At 42.4% G+C, this 17879-nt stretch overlaps 1 protein-coding gene across 1 annotated transcript in view; it reads left to right on the top strand.

Moving 5' to 3' along the window:
* Positions 1 to 408: 408 nt before the first annotated feature.
* The window catches only part of RAB11FIP1 (RAB11 family interacting protein 1), a 28582-nt gene continuing 11111 nt past the window's right edge, over positions 409 to 17879 (top strand). The window contains 4 exon segments of the mRNA XM_006916311.3: positions 409 to 852; positions 14673 to 15115; positions 15932 to 16721; positions 17476 to 17878. Of these exon segments, the coding sequence (XP_006916373.1) occupies positions 476 to 852; positions 14673 to 15115; positions 15932 to 16721; positions 17476 to 17878 (2013 nt within the window). The 5' untranslated portion in view covers positions 409 to 475.

Here is a 17879-nt window from a genome sequence, read left to right on the forward strand (position 1 = left end):
TGAGAACCGCGTGCCAGGATACAATTCTATTTTACAGCTGAAGAAACTGAGACCACAAGATATTAAGTAACACGTGCAAAGTCACACACATGCCAGTGCGCGATGCCAGATTTGGAAATGAGGTGTGACTCCCAAGGCACTGCTTCGGCCAGTTCCAGTAGGGCGGTGCGACCTGTGGCAGTTGAGGATCTCACCGCTCACCTACCACCTCTCAGACCAGAATTCTTCAAGCCCCGCCCCTGCCCTCACCGTGCCAGCGCTGCCGCGGCGCCCTGGCGCCCAAGCCTTGCGCAGAGGAGGCGGGGCCGCGCAGGTAGGGACGGCGGCGCGGGAGGGGCGGGGCCGTGTCCGGAGAGGCGGGCCCTGGAGGGGGCGTGGCCGGAAGCCTTAAAGTGGCCAGGACGGCGGGGCGGGCCGTAGAGGCCGCGGGTTGCGGCAAGCTTCTCGGTCTTCAGCGGACTACTGTGCGGTCACCATGTCCCTGGCGGCCTCGGCGGGCCGGGGTCCGGGGGCCGTGTGGTCTCCAACACACGTGCAGGTGACGGTGCTGCAGGCGCGGGGCCTCCGGGCTAAGGGCCCTGGGGGCACGAGCGACGCGTATGCCGTGATCCAGGTGGGCAAGGAGAAGTATGCCACCTCGGTGTCGGAGCGCAGCCTGGGCGCGCCGGTGTGGCGGGAGGAGGCCACCTTCGAGCTGCCGCCACTACTGTCCGCTGGGGCCGCGCCCGCGGCCGCCGCCACCCTGCAGCTCACCGTGCTGCACCGGGCGCTGCTCGGCCTCGACAAATTTCTGGGCCGCGCCGAGGTGGACCTGCGGGATCTGCATCGGGACCAGGGCCGCAGGAAGACTCAGTGAGTGCGGGACGGGGGAGAGGACAAGGAGCAGAGACGCGGGAAGTGCAGGGTGGCCTGGGCGCTGAGATCCTTTTAGAGTGAGCGTGGCAGTCAGGGCGCTGGTGTGACCCTAGAGGAAGTACGGAGAGATGACTTTCAAAAGGAATCCCCTGGACCAGTAGTCGTATTCTCACCTAGCTTTAACAACTTTCGCTGTCCCGCCCCAGCTCTCACAATATGTGGGCTCTGAAAGCAGGGAGGGTACCTGGGGCGTTTTTGCATCTGCAGGACGTCACTCAGCGCCTGGAACTTAGTAAGCACTTTATGAATTTTTGATGAATAGAAATTAATGTGGCCTGAGAATTCCTGCCATTAGTGTAGCTAGTGTGTATACTCGATATACTCATTAGCTTATGTGGAAAGCCTCCTCGGTATTTCACTGGACCGAGCACTGAGATGAGAATGACTGGGCCAGGGCGGCAGAGAAGATTAACTGGGGGAGTGAAACCCACTGGCACTCCCTGGTCCTAGAGACTGACCAGCGACGGAGCAGGAGCATCACAGTGCAGGGTGGGTGGAGGTGGGGGCCGAGGAATGCAGGTTGCCGGGTGATGGCTATCTCTCACCTATACCCCTAGCCTAAAGGGCTGGTGAAGGGAATTTGCCCCTAATTCCCCCCCCACCCCCCGCAAAATGCTAGAACAGCGTGGTCTTAACTTTCAGACTGAAAAATATTAACCCTGTTTGCCCTGGGCCCAAAATTAGGATTTCTCAGTGATGACGGAGCCAGGGGCTGCCCTTGGCCAAGCTGAACTGGGAGATAGGCATTGTTTTTCTTTGGAGTTTGTCAGGTTCTCTCTGGTCCTACTTGCGGGGTGGGGGGTGGGGGGGCGGCGGCGGAGAGGGATGGTTGCTCACCTGTAGCTCGCTGTCAAGAGTTCTGTATTAAAGTTTCTCACTCCTGCAGGGAAAGCTGGGCAAAACCCAGTTTACTCCAAGGTCTTGCCAAATTATTTGTTCTTTTTCACAGGTGTTTGGAATGGACCGTTTGCTTATGGAACATTTGATTATGCTCATCTAATATACCAAAAGCTAGCCTCACTTACCTTAATTGGTTGCTTTGCTGGACCTTAAATATGCAAGCCAGTCATGTTACCACCTAGCCCCTACAGTTTATGAAGCACACTGATTCGCATTGTGTATTTTAGATATAAGCAGTATTTTAGCTTTCCCTTGTGAAGGAGACAAGAAAAGCCAGAGGATTTGAAGTTACCAGACTCCCTTTTCTGTAGGGTGGGTCGAATTTCAGCATAGATTCTTGCAAATGTAATACCTGATTCGCTTATCTGGCCAAAGATAAATAGGCATTTCTGAACTCAAGTCAGATAAAAATAGATAGACTTGAGGTAAGGATGGATGGGATAGCTTCATGGCATCAGTTTACAAGCCATAAGGTGAGCAGTGGCTTTGCTAAGGAGGGGCTGAAGCAATGCTAATTTTCCATTTGATTAAATGCCATTTGAGGCCTTGGATTGGCTTCCTTTCCAGCTTCAGCTCGGTGCAGTTAGCAGTCCTTTGTCTGGTCCCAACCTAAGATCCGTGGATATTATCATTCGTCTCTGCCATCTATTTCTTATAGGAACATTTTATTCCCTTGAAATAGAGATCACATCTTCCTGCCAGAGATGGGGACTCTAGGTTCCTGGATCTGGGGCCCACTTTTGTCCTGAGTCATTGTTGGGCTTCAGGCTGCTCGGTCTCTCAACACCCGAGTTTCCCTGTTATAGATGGAGCTTGTTGCCTAACTTAATTGATGTTTGTAAGATGTTTCTGGGTTCTTGGATTCATGGGGCCCGTGTATAGATTCAAAAAGTGCTGTTACTGCTTTGTGAGGAATGAAAACCTCCTGAGGCTCCCTGTTTCAGGAAGGATTTAGTCTCTGCATCTTCATTTTCTCACCCTCTCCAATGTAATCCTAAACTTAGATTGTTATTTCTATCTCTATTATGTGAGCTGATTACCACTTAGTCACAGTATCAGCTTATAGGAAAATGGTGCTTAGTTGATGGGTTTTTAATAATTGCAAAGGAAGCCTTCTTTGCACCTCTAGCAGTAGGTGAAACTGCAAGCTTTCTGTCTATCACTTCCTGGGACTTTCCAAGGTTCTGGGGGGGAACCTCGTTAAACTGATGCCTGGGTATATCACTTGGGCGCTCAGGATGGCCGAGATTTGGAGAATGAGATATACACAGAGAGATGGAAGTTTAACAGAAAAACTGGTTGGGCTAGGAAAGTCATTTGAACTAGTTATTAATGGTTTGACTCCACCTTACACATTAAAAACCAGAAAAAAACAAGAGCTCAAATTTTGGTGTATAGGTTTGTGTGTGTGTGCATGTTCATATAGCAAAGAAGATTGTTCCTGCAGAGTATGACTTTTGTCATGGATCCAGAAGCTGAAACTCAAAGCATTAAGAGCTAACTGTGCTAATATTTCCATTTGTTCTCTTGATAAGCCCCCATCTATCATGTATTTGGAATCAAGAGAATATGGTTTTTATAAGGACTCAGATTTTGCGATCTTCAAATTTAATGTGAAGACAAATATCTTTAAAACACCAGACAGAGGCTGACATATAGATAGGATATATTTAATAGGGAAGAGTACATAGCCCCTTTAGTTAAGAAATAGAAATGAATTGGTTTTGGCATTTGTACTTGTTTGTTAAAGACGTGGGGTTCCAGTTTGGCCTTGGTTAAATGGGAATCAGTTAAGTCTCATGGTCATAAAACAGACATGAATCTGAGAGGCAGAATCAGGTGACTAACATGTAGGATTCTCTGCTCAGCTCTCTAGTCTCATGTAGTTTGGGATCCTAGATTGATTTTTTAAAAAAATCCTTATAGGATACTAAGAGCATCAAAATTTGGGGAAATGATCTTTCAGAGACAGATTAAAATAAATATTCATTCAGGCTGGTAACTGGAAGGCTGTTGTGTAATTAAGTTTCACGAAACTTAATACTGTAATAGTCTTCCAGATATAAAGACAGTGTGAGTGATGGAAAGTCATTTTCTTATATCTCTTTAACATTTAAGAGGGAATTTGGTTGTATATGAAAGGATTCGGATATTAATAAAGGTTAGCTATTTTGAAGAACTGAAGGAGTAATAAGATGCTGTAATAAGTTGCCAAAGGAAATTTGAATTATTAAAAAGCAGTAAGGGCTAGAGAGTTGTTTTTCTGGGAGAGATAGATACAGGGAAATGCCTTAGAGATGACCATAGAGATATATAATTCACAAATTATAAACGGTTGTCAATGTTTGTAATTATATCTTTAGGTTTTTAGTAACAGACTGGAAAATTTGAGCAATGTTGGTACTGCTTAAGTTTTTTTTTTTTTTTTGTCTTGGGATTCCCCTTTAAGATAACATTGGGCCTTACTGGAAACCCTCCCACTTTTGACCTGGTTACAGTCCCCTCCCACTCCAATGTAGGTAACAGATAGCTCAGTACCTAGAACAGTTCTTTGTCTGCTCTGGGATAAACCCTAACCTGCTTATGGCTATGGAATGAAGTGACTAAGAAGAAGGAAGATACTCAAAGTCACTGTTTCAGTCTTGTGAAAGATGTTTCCTTGTGTTTTTCATGCTGTTATTTGATTATGATTTCATTTGTAAGATATTCAGTTAACATGAGGAAAGTTCTAACTGCTTTTTTTCTTTAAAGTTCATACTTTTCATAAATATTTTTTTAATACCTACTGTGTGCTAGCTACTGGTATACAGTATAAACAATGGTGACCAAAACAGACACAATGAACTCCCTGCTTTCTGGAAGCTCAGAGCCTTGTGGTGGGCGGGGGAAGATAGACATTAAACAGATGAACACATAGATAAATAATCATGTACGATGATAAGTACTGTGGAGGAAGAGAACAAGGTATCATAAGAGAAAAGTGCAGGAAGGACATGCTTTAAAAAATAAGATTGCAGATAGTCTTTCTGAGGCAGAAACCTGAAGAATAAAGAGGAATTTTTCTAGTGAAAAGTAAAGGAAGGGGGCTAGATGGAGAGGGAGCACCTGTGCAAAGGCCTAGTGGCAGGAACACTTGGGAAGCTGGAGAGATTGTGTAGATAGAGGCTGAAGAGGAGGGCAGGTCTTTATTTAAGAGCAATAGGAAGCCACTGAATTATTAAGAGCAGAGGGGTGCTGTGATCCACTTTGTCAAAAATCACTGTAGCTATTGGACGGAGAATGAATTTGAAGCAGGCCTAGTCTGGAATCAGACAGGTAAAATGGGAGTTCGTTGCACTAGTCTAGATGACCAATGGTGGGCTTGGACTAGGGTCATAGCCATGGAGATGGACAGAGGTAGGTGGATGTCAGAAATATTTTGGAGGCTCAATTGGCCTGTGATGGATTGGATGTGGGTGGGGATGAGTGAGAGGAAGTGATAAGGATGAACAAATAAAATAAGGAGAGCTTGCTGTTGAAAATGAACCAGGAAGTGGTGGCTGCTTTCTTTCCCCAACAGTCACTGTGATACTAGGGTGAGGTCACCATTACAAAGGCAGTTTTGGGCAGTGACACCTATGCGTTGAATCTGCTGTTGGAGTGAATTAGTAGAAAACACCATTAAAACTAGGGTGTGTATATGTGTGTCTTCAAGTATTTACAGTTTTAAAACAGGCTAGGTCTTTGTTTTGTAATAGCGTAGCTAGTGTACTCTTACTGGTGTGCTCCAAAACAGCTGATGAACTCACTGCTTCAAGTGAGTTTTTCAACATTAGGAAAAATAAACCCATAAATGAAAAATAAAACTCTGGAAACAAGTAACTCAGCCATTTAAATGCTTTTCACATTAAAGAAGGTAAATGTACAAGAGCCTTTTTCCTTTTGCTTAAACTTCCTTTTGGTTACAGAGATTTCTATTGTATTTCCATAACTACCATCGGTGGCAGGTTTTTATAAATAGTATCAGATATGTCATTTTAATTATAGTGATTAACTAAAAAATGTTATAATTACGTTAAAAGCAATACCTGTGCTAATTAAAATGCCATCAACTCCAACTTATATTTGCTGACATCACTCTGCCTCCCCTTTAACAATAATCTTAGATATCCATTAAAATACTATGTTCTAGAAAACTGCTTCTCACCCTATACTTTTGGACAGACACTAACTCTGGTTTAGCTCCAGAAGGATTAGGAAGCCCTAGCCCAAGTGCAGAGAATGATAGGAGGTCATTTTAGGCCTTATCTTTACCTCAGAGCAATTCCCTGGGTGGCCTTTTGGTCTGGTGTGGATTTCTATACTTCGCAGGCCTTTGAATTCCAACAAAATCAACTGTCAGATCCTTGTATTAGCCGCTGAAGAAAATTGGTCTGCTGCCAAGACTGTTTGTCTTGGAAAAAACTTGGCAAGTGGGTTATACTCCTACCTTAAGGTGTCCTGAGTCAAATCTCATGGCCCAGCTGCCTCAGGAGGAGACCAAGCCTGACTTTTGCCTTCTTCCTGGCCCAGGGATCACTTTGGTCTTGTTGTTGCTGTGTGACCGAGCTCAGGACTTATAAAGTATCCCTGTGAGTGAGTGCTTGTAGTCCCTTAGGCACGGGGCAGGTAGACCTTTGCCTATGTGGTTGTAGGGAACTGTTTAATCTTACATTTAGCCCAGTGGATTAGAGACTAGCGGTGTCTGAAGTATGAGGTCAAAGCTCTGCTTTTTCTCTGTCCCAGTTTTGGGTACGGCTCGTTTGTCCATGAACATTGAAGAGGCAGGTTGCCTTCTGCAGCTCGGTGGCTAATGATGCCTTTGGCAAAAGAGCCATTTTTGGTTGCTAATGAGACAAGAAATTCCTTTCCTACTGGGAGAAGTCTGTAGATAATCTATCTGTTAGAGAAAAATCACTGGGCTTTAGTCTCCAGGGTGTCCCGAGGGACACATTTAGGAATGTGCCTGTGGAAAGAGAAAAGGCAGTGGTAATTAAGTGTCTTCTCCTGAATGCTGGGCTTTGAATGGAATAGAGGGAAGGCATTTATAAGAAATCCCAGAAAAATGTTTCTAGAGGTGTGGCTGCTGCATACTTCACTTTTTAAATAAGTACTCTTTTATTAAAAAGGCTAACCTAGGTAGAACAATTAAAGCTTCCAGAAAGCCTAGTCTGAAAAGGACTCTTGTGATCATAAAGAATGGGTGGCCTGTGTGGAGGGCACCAGTGGCAGGCTGGGTCCTGGGATATTTCTTCAAGGGTGTTGCCTCCTACAGTACCAGTCCTGCAGGGTTTTCATTTTATACCAATGGAACTTTTCAGGTTTATAAATCATTTGTTGTTAAAACAGGATTTTAAAATGTTCTTGGTGTGAGTTTTTTTTTTCCCCCTTCTTTTTGAGACTTAACCTTGATTTAAAGATAAACCATAGATACTCTGCTTCCTTGCCAAGAACTCTCATAGAGAGGAGTGTGTGAGTCTGTTTGTGGAGTATAGAATAAGGTGAATGTTCTTTGATGTCTGTCATGCTGAAGTTTGTTCGTTTTATTTTGTCCTGGTCAAGAGATAATGAACCAAATAGTGAAGTCATTAAGAAGTACAAATTGGTAATTACAAAATAGTCACAGAGATGTAAAGTACAGCATAGAGAATATAGTCAATAATATTGTAATAACTTTGTATAGTGCCAGTTGAGTACTAGACTAATCGGGGGGATCACTTTGTAAATTATATAAATGTGTAACCACTATGCTGTTCACTTGAAACTAATATAAAATAATATTGTATGTCAACTGTAGTTGAAAAGAAAAAAAGAGATGGTGAACCAAACCATTGCATTTTCTTTTTACATCCTTAAAGTCTTTTTGCATGAGTGATTAAGGACCCCGTGAGACTATCCTTTGTCAGACCAAATAAAATACATCAGTGGCATTTACATGTGGGCAGGAAGTGAGATACTTGATCTGATGGTAGAATATTAAGCATTTGTGACTTTTTGAGATATAATCAAGTAAAAACAATTGGCCAATAAATGATCACAGGTATGGACTTACATGGTTAAAAAATGTGTTAATTTTTCTAATTCTTAGAGAATCTTAATACTGATACTTGCTATTGTTATAGAACAGAAAAAGTTCATCCATCTGGTGCTAGCAGAGCCAAACACTAAACACAGAAAATTGCAATGGAGCGATATTACCATAAATGATGAATGGTGCCACCCAGGAGAATAGGAAGCTAATGCTCAGAAGTCTGAACTCAATGGCTTGTAGGTTATAGATAGTGTAAGGCAAAATCACAAGACGTTGTGGATTGGGGTTTTGGGGTTGTACTGGGAGTTGACTGGTTGGAGGTGAGGTAAGGGTAACGAATCGTTTCTTCAGGTCTTGAAGACAGTTCTGAGGTCCGTTCCAGTGTCCCCCTGTCAGGTCTCATGGGAAAGTAGCCAGAGAGTCGTTCTACCTTAGGGCTGGGGGGAACTGAAACATAACTTAGGTCAAGATGTCATCTTCAGCCTCCCAGAGGTCTGGACTATGTGACCATTAGTCAGGTTCAGGTTACTGTCTTTTGCTGCCTCTGGGGTTGCTGAGTATTGGTGGGGGGCAGGGAGAAGGCTAGGTCTCTGAGCAGAGAAGTAGAGAGAGGTGGCGGGGAGAGAGAGAGAGAGAATGAGAATGATTTCTAGAGCTAGGATTTAAAACTAAATTTCATCAAAGTCATAAGGACCCCCAGTTTTACTATTTCCTTTAGTCTTTACCCACAAGGAGTTTAGTATTGCTTTCGACTTAGAAAATATGTCTTGATCCTTATACGTCAGTCAATTATGCCATTTTGGCATATCTCTGAAATAGTTTGGAAGTGCTCTGTTTTTTGTCTTTCCTACCTATGTAGAAACCCTGAAGAGTTCTATCTGAGGATTATTAAATCTCTCAATAAGTTACAGAAATATACACTGATCATGATATTTAAAACATTTTTATATACTTTTTAATTTTGGAAAATGCGTATGTAATACAAACTAATTTTGTCATTGTGTCTTTTCCGATTCCCTTCAAATGTAAATCATTATTTGTATTTGATGGGTAAGTTTGGATACTTAGGAATACAGTCAGTCAGAATGATTGATATCTTAAATTCCCTTTTGAGAACTATCTGAAAGGGTAAACTTTGATACATATGTACTTCATAGACTATCATACAGTCATTAGAAATTATGAGTTTGGAGGCTGTAAGGCATTGAAGTATATATAACATGCTATGAATAAAATTGCATGTGTACTCTGGTTACAACTAAGTAATAATTATAGCTAACACTTATTGAATGCTTATTAATACCAGGCACTGTTCTAAGAACTTTACATATATTAAGCCATTTAATCTTCATAACATCCTTATGAGGTAGGTACTTTTAACTCTGTTTCAGAGCAGCAGCCTGAGCCACAGAGATTATGTAACTTACCTAAAGTCTCTCAGCAAGTCATTGTTAAAACGTACAGGAAAAAGACTTTAAGAAAATATGTGAAAAGGTAATGGTCGGATTAGCATGAGAGTGAGTCAATTCTTTTAAAGTATTTTTAAAAAATTTTTCTGTATCCTGTAATGATTATTTTCTAAGAGGATTTCTATAGAGCAAATAATATAGACAGGACCAAAAACATTTTAAACCCCCCCTTTTTTTCTATTATCTCTCCTTTACCATGTCATTTACCAGCTTTTAGGATTGAGTTTGGTGTCTACAGATAGCCTTTTGGTGCCACTAGAATGGCTGTTTTAGGAATTTGGATCAAAAATGATCCATTTGTCACTCTCATGATTTACTTACTACAAGTTCTTCTAAGCAGTTGACCAGTGGGCAGAGGAGAAGGTCAACCTAGGGAGGTTGACTGACTGGTAATTCTCTTTTCAGAGTTAGGTCATGTTGACCAGCCACCTTGGTCAATAACAAAACTGGTTAAACTACATAGCTTCTGCAGGATACATACCGCAAATGTTTTATAGGTCATAAACATTTCTATCCCTGTTTGCTGTGCGTCTTGGCTACTAAGAGAAGAATCTAAACATTTTACCCATATGCAATCACTTCTTTTCAGAACTCTCTTAGATGTTCTCAACTGCTAACCTCACAGGATTTTTCAGCCTTATTTTTATTCCCTGGGAGAAGACAGTTAATGAACCGCTTTTTAAAATTTCTTCATCTAAGAAAGATCAAGTGTATTTTCTGTCTCAAACACCACATCAGGTGCTGTTCTATTCTTCCTGCTTCTTTCCTCACCTGGGGCCATAACACCCTGTATCATGATGCTTGGTTATGGTGAGATGACTCAGGCTGCAAGTCATGGTTGAGATTTTGGAGGGAAAGGGAAACAGGCAGTCCAACACTGACCCTCAGGTCCAAACTGGACCCATAGACAAGGCTCCCTTGAAATTAATTTAATGTAATTGATACATTAAAATGTTGAAGTAATTCAAACAACTGTGGTCTTTCTGTGTTCAATGCAAGGATACAATATTAATTCATTTTGTTGGGTCCCTAAGTAAGGTTCTTATAGCCCCTTGGGGTCTAAATTAGCTGAGAACAGTATTTGTGAGAGTCCTCATTTGCAATGAAACTGTAATTTTAGCAGGAGTTTCTTTTCATGTCTAATTATTTTCTCATGCTTCAAAGTTAAAAAGAAAAGGCAGCAGTTGTCCCAGTGTCGCAAACACTTTGCAATGGTGTTTGTAAGCCCACTCTCTATCTCATTAGAGGGTAAGCTTTTTAGGGCAGATCTGGCCTCTTCATTTTGTATTCCCAGTGCCTGGCACGTAAAGATATTTGAACCGAATCCTTGAAGCCGTCATTTCTTTGTATGTATCTGCCCTCAGGAATGTTTTAAAGGGAAAACATGTTTGCATCATCTGCAGAAAGATTATTTTTGAGACATACCAGTCAGTCCTTTACAAGTGTAATCCCAAATGCCTGCACTTCTCATTTCCCACGAGCTGGAGCCACACTGCCCTCATCCTACATTCTGATGGAAGGCCCCCTGGGATCAGCTGTACCTGTGTTTGAGAAACTGTACATTCTGAGGCAAATCAGCCCTGGGAATTGGGCATGGTTGGATGGTTCAAGCTGTTCTCGAAAGGACTGTTTCAAAGCCCAGGAGATTTTACAATGCAGATCCAGGCAGCAGCTCCCCAACCCGGCCACACGGCCACACGGCCACACGAAGCGGGTGTCGGGTAGACCCTGTGTCCTATATCCTGCTGCTTTTCCTTCATGTACCTAGTTCATTCTTTTTTATATTCCCTACTGCTCTTAATAAGACATCTTTTTTAAAGTGTAGAGGACTTAAATGAATTTTTCTGTTTTTACCTGTTGCCTTTCTTATGTTTGACCCCCCCAGACCCCCCAAACAAACAAACAAACAAACATAAAACTGCTCCAAAACAAAACAAGAAACACACCAAAACCCAAACCCCCTGCAAACAGGAGGGCAGCTTGTTTGGACGCTATGCATTTTTGCTTGTTTATGCCCAAGACCATCACTTGACTGAGGGGCACGCAGGGGTAGGAAGACTGAAATTTTCATTCTATACCATTTTGTATGATTTGAATTTTTACCCTATGTTTGTTATTACTTAAAAACATAGTTTATGTAAGTTTTCTGTCACTTCTATGTATTCAAAGATTCTTTTCATTTTTGAGGAACTGAGTTTTAATTATAAGTAAAAATCATTATTTCCTTATAGGAGGGATCATTTGATTTTTTTGATAGGTTACAGGGTTTTTCCAGAATGGGCTTAAAAATAAACCTACGACATTGGGATTATGGCTTTCTCTCTGTTCGCTGCCCTTTGGACTAGGAAAATAACCCAGCCTTGATTTCTGAGGTAATGCAAGCTTTCTGGGCTTATGTGAAAGGTAATGCTAGAACACACCTCAACTGATATCGTATGCTGGGGCTTTATTATTTATGAGCTACTTCTCTGAGGTGCTCGAATTAAGTGAACTAAAAAGCAAATGGACAGAAACACTTAAATATTGAATTGATGCTTAAATGTCAAAACCCACAAACGTGCTCTGGTTTGGGATTTCTTAGGGTGAGACATTTATGGATTGTGGCTCTTACTCTCGTTATCAAATTATGCTGTGTCAAATATCCCTTGCTTAAACTTTTTGAATTTAGTGGTAAGGATAATATTGATAGTGGAAGAAACAATTCCTGTTTGCCTTTCTAGCTTTAATAAACCCAGCACAGATTTTTAAAAATTCTGATCATTTGCATGGAATTTGCGTGCTTTCTTGCCTGTGATTCTGTCTGCCCTGTGACGGCTCTTGCCTACCTGGTGTTTGGTTTTAAGTTTGCTTGTGAAAATAGGAGACATGACCAGTTGGCAAAGTTTCTCTTCACACCTCCTAGTGGTGTTGGCAGTTTCCAAAACAAATCCCACTTTAGCACCTGGGGATTGAACCTGTGCATCAGGGAGTAATAGGTCCTCAGGGAGGATTCTATAGTGGTTGTAGCTTCATTCAAAATAAACAGACTTTGGCACTGATGTTTTTGCAAAGGTGGGCATGGTCCCAGGAACTGTCAAGTGGCATTCTTTGAGGGTCTGTACTGTCTTCGAATCCCCTGGGCGGGCTAACAGAAGAAGGCTGTGTGGAAGGGCTGGGAGAGAGTCCTGACCAACTCTGACTCTCCTCCCCTGGACATGGAGAGGTGAAGCTCTCTGTTTGTGGCTGGTGTGGTCATCTGAGCCTCCACATTCAGCTTTTAGCAACTTCCCCTTTTCAGGGGCCTACAATTGGTATTTACAAAAGCTAACCACCCTTCATCACCAAGGCTACCATTTAGCACATGACTGTCAGAAGAGAAAAATACAAATAATCCTCTCAACATCTAAGTGACAAATATGCAAACTATGCCAGGCCAGGTCTTAGAAAATGTATTGGAAAGACACTAGGCTGGCAGTAGGGAGGCTGTCTCTAAGGACCTTGCATCCACTCTCCCTCTCCTGCTGTGAATTGTGGTTTTAAAAACCATAAAAGATTTCTCCTCAAGGTCTAAAATTATAGCTCACATCATTTTCTCAGATCTATTTTGATAATGCCGTTTAAGTTTTTCCTGATGACTTCGTACACTGGACTTTATGAAATCTTATGATTTATGACTGATGGCCAGCTACGGTGGGTTTTCCCCTTCTTCTTCTTCTTCTATTTTTTATCTTCAGACATTTAAATTGAAAGCTTAAACTTTTCTCAAAAAGAATTTAAATTCAAGCTTTCCTCACCGTTGTTGAAAAAGGTGGCCCATCAAAGATAAGTTAGGAGAAGGGTGCAAAGCAGAAATCTTGGTCTATGAGACATAGTGTGAGCGAGCTCTGGAAAAATGCAGAGCTGATTCAAAATCCAGCTATGTCCCTTAATAGTTGTAAGACCTTGTACCATTGACCTCTCTTGTGAGACTCAATTTCTTTATCTCTAAAATGGGTGTAATATCTCATTTTAGAGATAAAGAAATATTCTTGTGAGATTAGTGAGGGTGTTTCTAAGTGCGTATAGTGCCAGCTGTGCTGTAGGTGTTACTTAAGCGTCAGGTTTCTACTTCCCTCCACTCTTTTCCGCGAAGCGTAGAATGAGCTGACATAGTGGGGGTAGTGATCTGCCCTATGAGCAAGACAGGCTGAAGGCGAAAGAGGAAATTGTGCTTATTTGGGCAAACCGATCATTTCCTTAAAGCCCATGGCCCTCAGCTCTTAAATAGGTCATGAAAAAGAATGTCAGAATGTGGGCTGTGAGTTTGTGAGGGTGACTGGGGCTGGCTGTTAGGAGCTGTTTGTTCTGCAGTGGTCGTGCTACCACTAGGCGGGCTCACATTCTCGCAGCTCACCAGCTGGAGAATGCTGGGAGGAGATTTCCTTTTTCTGAAGTTTATCTTTCAGTGCAGTTGGACTGTATGATATCATTTGCTGTATCTTGAAGTAATTTACAAAGGACCAAGTGAAATACTTGAATAATGTTTGATATATTCCTCTTTCTGATTATTAAGCTAGGGAAGAATGCCTGCTTTCGATTTCTCTCTTTTTAAATTGTGGTAAACAATCGTGGTACGTAACCAATGTACCACTTTAACCAAGTATACAGTTCTGTGGCATTAAGTACATTCATATTGTTGTGCAGCCATCACCGCCATCCATTTCCAAAACTCTTTTATTTTCCCTAACTGAAACTGTACCCATTAAACACTAACTCCCCATTCATTTCTTCCCCCAACTCTTGGCAACCACCTTTCTCTCCTTTCTATCTCTATGAATTTGACTACTGTAGGTACCTCATATGAGTAGAATCATAACAGTTGTCACCTTGTGACTTATATCACTCTTTAAAAAAAATGTGTGTACATATATATTTTTTTACCATCTTATATTTTCCATTACTCCCTGGCAGGGACTGTTCTACAAACTCTTGCTTTTCTTTGAGGTTTACTTGTAAATTTGCATTGTACCTTCTTAACTATTTGTGTATGTATGATCTTTGCATTTTTACCTTATTGAAGGAAAATACCAGTCATAGGAAATGATTTGGTGGAATGTTTATTTTATTTATTTTTAGAAATAGCTCCTTATTGAATCAAGAGTTTAGGTGATGATACACTAGGTACTGATCAGATCCTCTCTTTGCCTGGTGGGTGTCGTCTCAAAAATACAACTGCAAGTTCTGCCCTTGTCCCCCGCCCTGCCTTCCACTCCCCAAAGAAGAGAGGTAATAACAGAGAGGAAAAGCCAGTTAGTGGGGATTGTGAATTTTGTTTTAGGCTCTTCAATTCAAAGGTAACCTCTCAGCCTTTCTCTTTGTAGATGGTACACCTTGAAATCCAAACCAGGGAAGAAAGATAAAGAGCGAGGAGAAATTGAGGTTGACATCCAATTTATGAGAAACAACATGACTGCTAGCATGTTTGACCTTTCCATGAAAGACAAGTCTCGGAATCCATTTGGGAAACTGAAGGACAAGATCAAGGGGAAGAATAAGGATAGTGCATCAGATACTGCTTCAGCTGTTGTCCCCAGCATGACACCCTCAGCCGACAGTGATGATGAGTCTTCTTCAAAAGACAAGAAAAAGAAGTCAAAGATTAAGACCTTGTTTTCCAAGTCTAATTTGCAGAAAACACCGCTTTCCCAGTCCATGTCTGTTCTGCCTACTTCAAAGTCCGACAAAGTTCTGCTTCGTCCTGGAGACTTCCAGTCCCGGTGGGAGGATGATGACAATGAGGATGAGTCCTCCTCTGCCTCTGACAGTGAGTTTCCTCCTCCTCCTCCTTACTTAGCCTCTCTCCTTCTGCTTAGCTTACTTTGCTTTGAGAGAGAAAAAACAAATCTTAAGAGAAAGATTTTAATTCAGCCTCTCAATTACTAAAATGATGGTGATGGTGGTGACGGTGTAACAGTGGTAATGGTGATGGATTATCTTGGTTAGGAAGACTTCTCTATTTCTAAGCCCTCTGATTTCTAAGAATATATAAATTCCTTTTCCAAAATGTCTGGCTCTGTAACTGACATACATTAGTACCAGCTTCTGGAGCTAACAGAATGAGTGCATCCAGGTTTTTTTTTTTTTTTCACTTAAAGGTAAAACCATTGAACATTACAATAATTCTGATATTTTATTAATTCATCAGGTATTTTTTGAACTCCTAATAATGGGTGTAAACCTCATGGGCTACATCCCTAATAAAGCTAAAGAATCCAGTTCCCTTAACTCTGAATTAACTGTGTATTTGAACTTAAATTTCATTGGCCAAATACCTACTGTTGGCCAGATTCTGCTACTCTACCAAGAGCGCTGTCCTTTTCATTGCTTAAATGAAAGGTTTCTCAGCCTTAGCACTGCTCATAGTTTGGGCCTGATGATTCTTTGTTGTGGGGAGCTGTCCTATGTGTTGTGTGACCTTTAGGAGCATCCCTGGCTTCTACCTGCTAGATGCCAGTAGCACACCCCCACCTAGTTGTGACGACCAAAAATGTATTCTGATGCAGACAAATGCCACCCTCCCTGCAGTTGTGAACCACTTGTTTAACTTCTGATTCCCTTTGCTTTGATTTTCTTCCCACAGTCGTGTCTCACAAGAGAACAGTAAGTACAGAGCCAAAGCAACTGAACCAGGTCAACTTCAACCTTCCCAAGAAGGAAGGACTCTCCTTTCTCGGTGGCCTTCGGTCTAAGACTGACTCCCTCTCTCGCTCTAATGTCTGTATCAATGGGAACCATGTTTACGTGGAGCAGCCGGAGGGCAAGAGTGAGAACAAGGACAGCACCCCTTCTTCTTCCCCATCCCCCCAGGGCTTCAGGAAGAAGCATTTGTTCTCATCTACAGAGAACCTGGCTCCTCGATCTTGGAAGGACTCTGGAGAAGGAGGAGCAGTGTCTTCTGACAGGAGGCTCTCTGAGGCTTCTACCAAGAACTCTTCGAAATCCATGTCTCTGCCACCCTCCTGGCCACCGGTCAGTGGGGACATTAGGGAAAACACGGCTCCAGTGAAATTGGAGGCTGTGAAAGAAACCAAAGAGAACAAGAAGCATGAGAACAGAAAGTCCTCTTTGCTTTCTCTGGTGACCGGAAAGAAGGACATGGCTAAGGGCAATGAAGGTGCAAGCCCTGCTACCGTCCCGGAGAAGAAGGAAGGCACGCCTAGGGAGGACAGGCCAGGGCCAGGGCCTGTCGAAGACCTTGCGAAAAGATCTGAGAAAGATACTACAGCTGTTGTCTCCGGACGGGGTAAATCTCTGAACCCCTTTGAAGAAGTGCAGATCACAGACCCGGAAGCCGACGCAGAGCCTAAGTCAGAACTGACGCCACCTGTTGCCTCTGCAAGGGCTCCCCAGACCAAAGCCGTGAAACCTCGGTGAGTCTTGGTCCTTCTCATGCAATACTCAGACCCCAGGGGAATGCCATGGTGTGTAGCAGGTTCTGAGTGTTTTAAGTTGGGATTTCCAGGTTTCAGTTGTGGTACGTGCAGGATCTGTGTTTATTAAGTTCACACATTTTCCTTTGAGGCTGATGTTATCTTTCCTCCTTGCACTTTGATACTGGTTTACTATCATCCTCATGAGGATGATAGTCCCTTTCGAGTACACCTGTGACAGTTCTCTGTGTGTTTACTCTGCACCTTGTTGCAAGAGCCTGAGTCCTTGGGGTCTCTGCTTTTCAGTGTGACTTGCATTTACTCACAGTATTTCTGTGGTCTGGAGTGGGAGAGAGTTGTTTTTGAGATTCTGCTTACTTTGATTTCACACAGACACATAAATTCACATAGACACACACAAAATCTGTATGTGTTGCCTTGTGGTGCATCTTCTCCTGCTTTGAACTTTTTAGATGCTTTTTATGTATCACTAGAAGAAACTGTAGGCTATTGCTTTACCTGGATCTTTCTGTTTCTGTTACAAAGAAAGCTCTTTGTCTGGCAAATGTGCTTGATGATAAAAGTGTCTCTTTTATTTGTTAAATATTGGTGTTCCTTCTTTAACTTCTTAAGGTTCCTCCCCAAATATAAAAATAAGTTCTTCCTTTTTGAACAACTTTATCTTTACATGTTTTTTTGCCTCTCATGCAGCATCTGCAACTGACCTGCAGATTTTATTTTGTCCTTTTTGCAGACTGGACGTGTCTCCAGAGGTTCAGCCCACAGCCAGGCTTCCTTCTTCCCCTGACTCGCCTCTCTTTTTTTCTGCTGTCTCTTCCATTTCTGGTCAGACACCTGTCCCTTCTCAGCTGGGGCATGAGTCAGAGACACAGTCCTCAGAATCTCCTTCTGTCTTTTCTGCTTTCTCTTCTCCCGTAGCAGCTCCTGTTTCCACATCCACTCCTATTAAAAGCTGGCCTTCCATCGACCAGGGTCAGGCTGGTTCTGAAGAACCATCTTTGCTCCTTGAAGCAGAGTTGCAAAAGGAGAGTTTAACACAAGTTCCAAACACTGTTTCTTGTGCCTTGGGATCACTTTCCAAACAGACACCCATTCCAGAGCGTAAAGGGCCAGAAGATTCTCCAGTGGGGAAGAGCG

Source organism: Pteropus alecto, unplaced genomic scaffold (genome assembly GCF_000325575.1).
Source record: "Pteropus alecto unplaced genomic scaffold, ASM32557v1 scaffold24, whole genome shotgun sequence".
Lineage (NCBI taxonomy): Eukaryota > Metazoa > Chordata > Mammalia > Chiroptera > Pteropodidae > Pteropus > Pteropus alecto.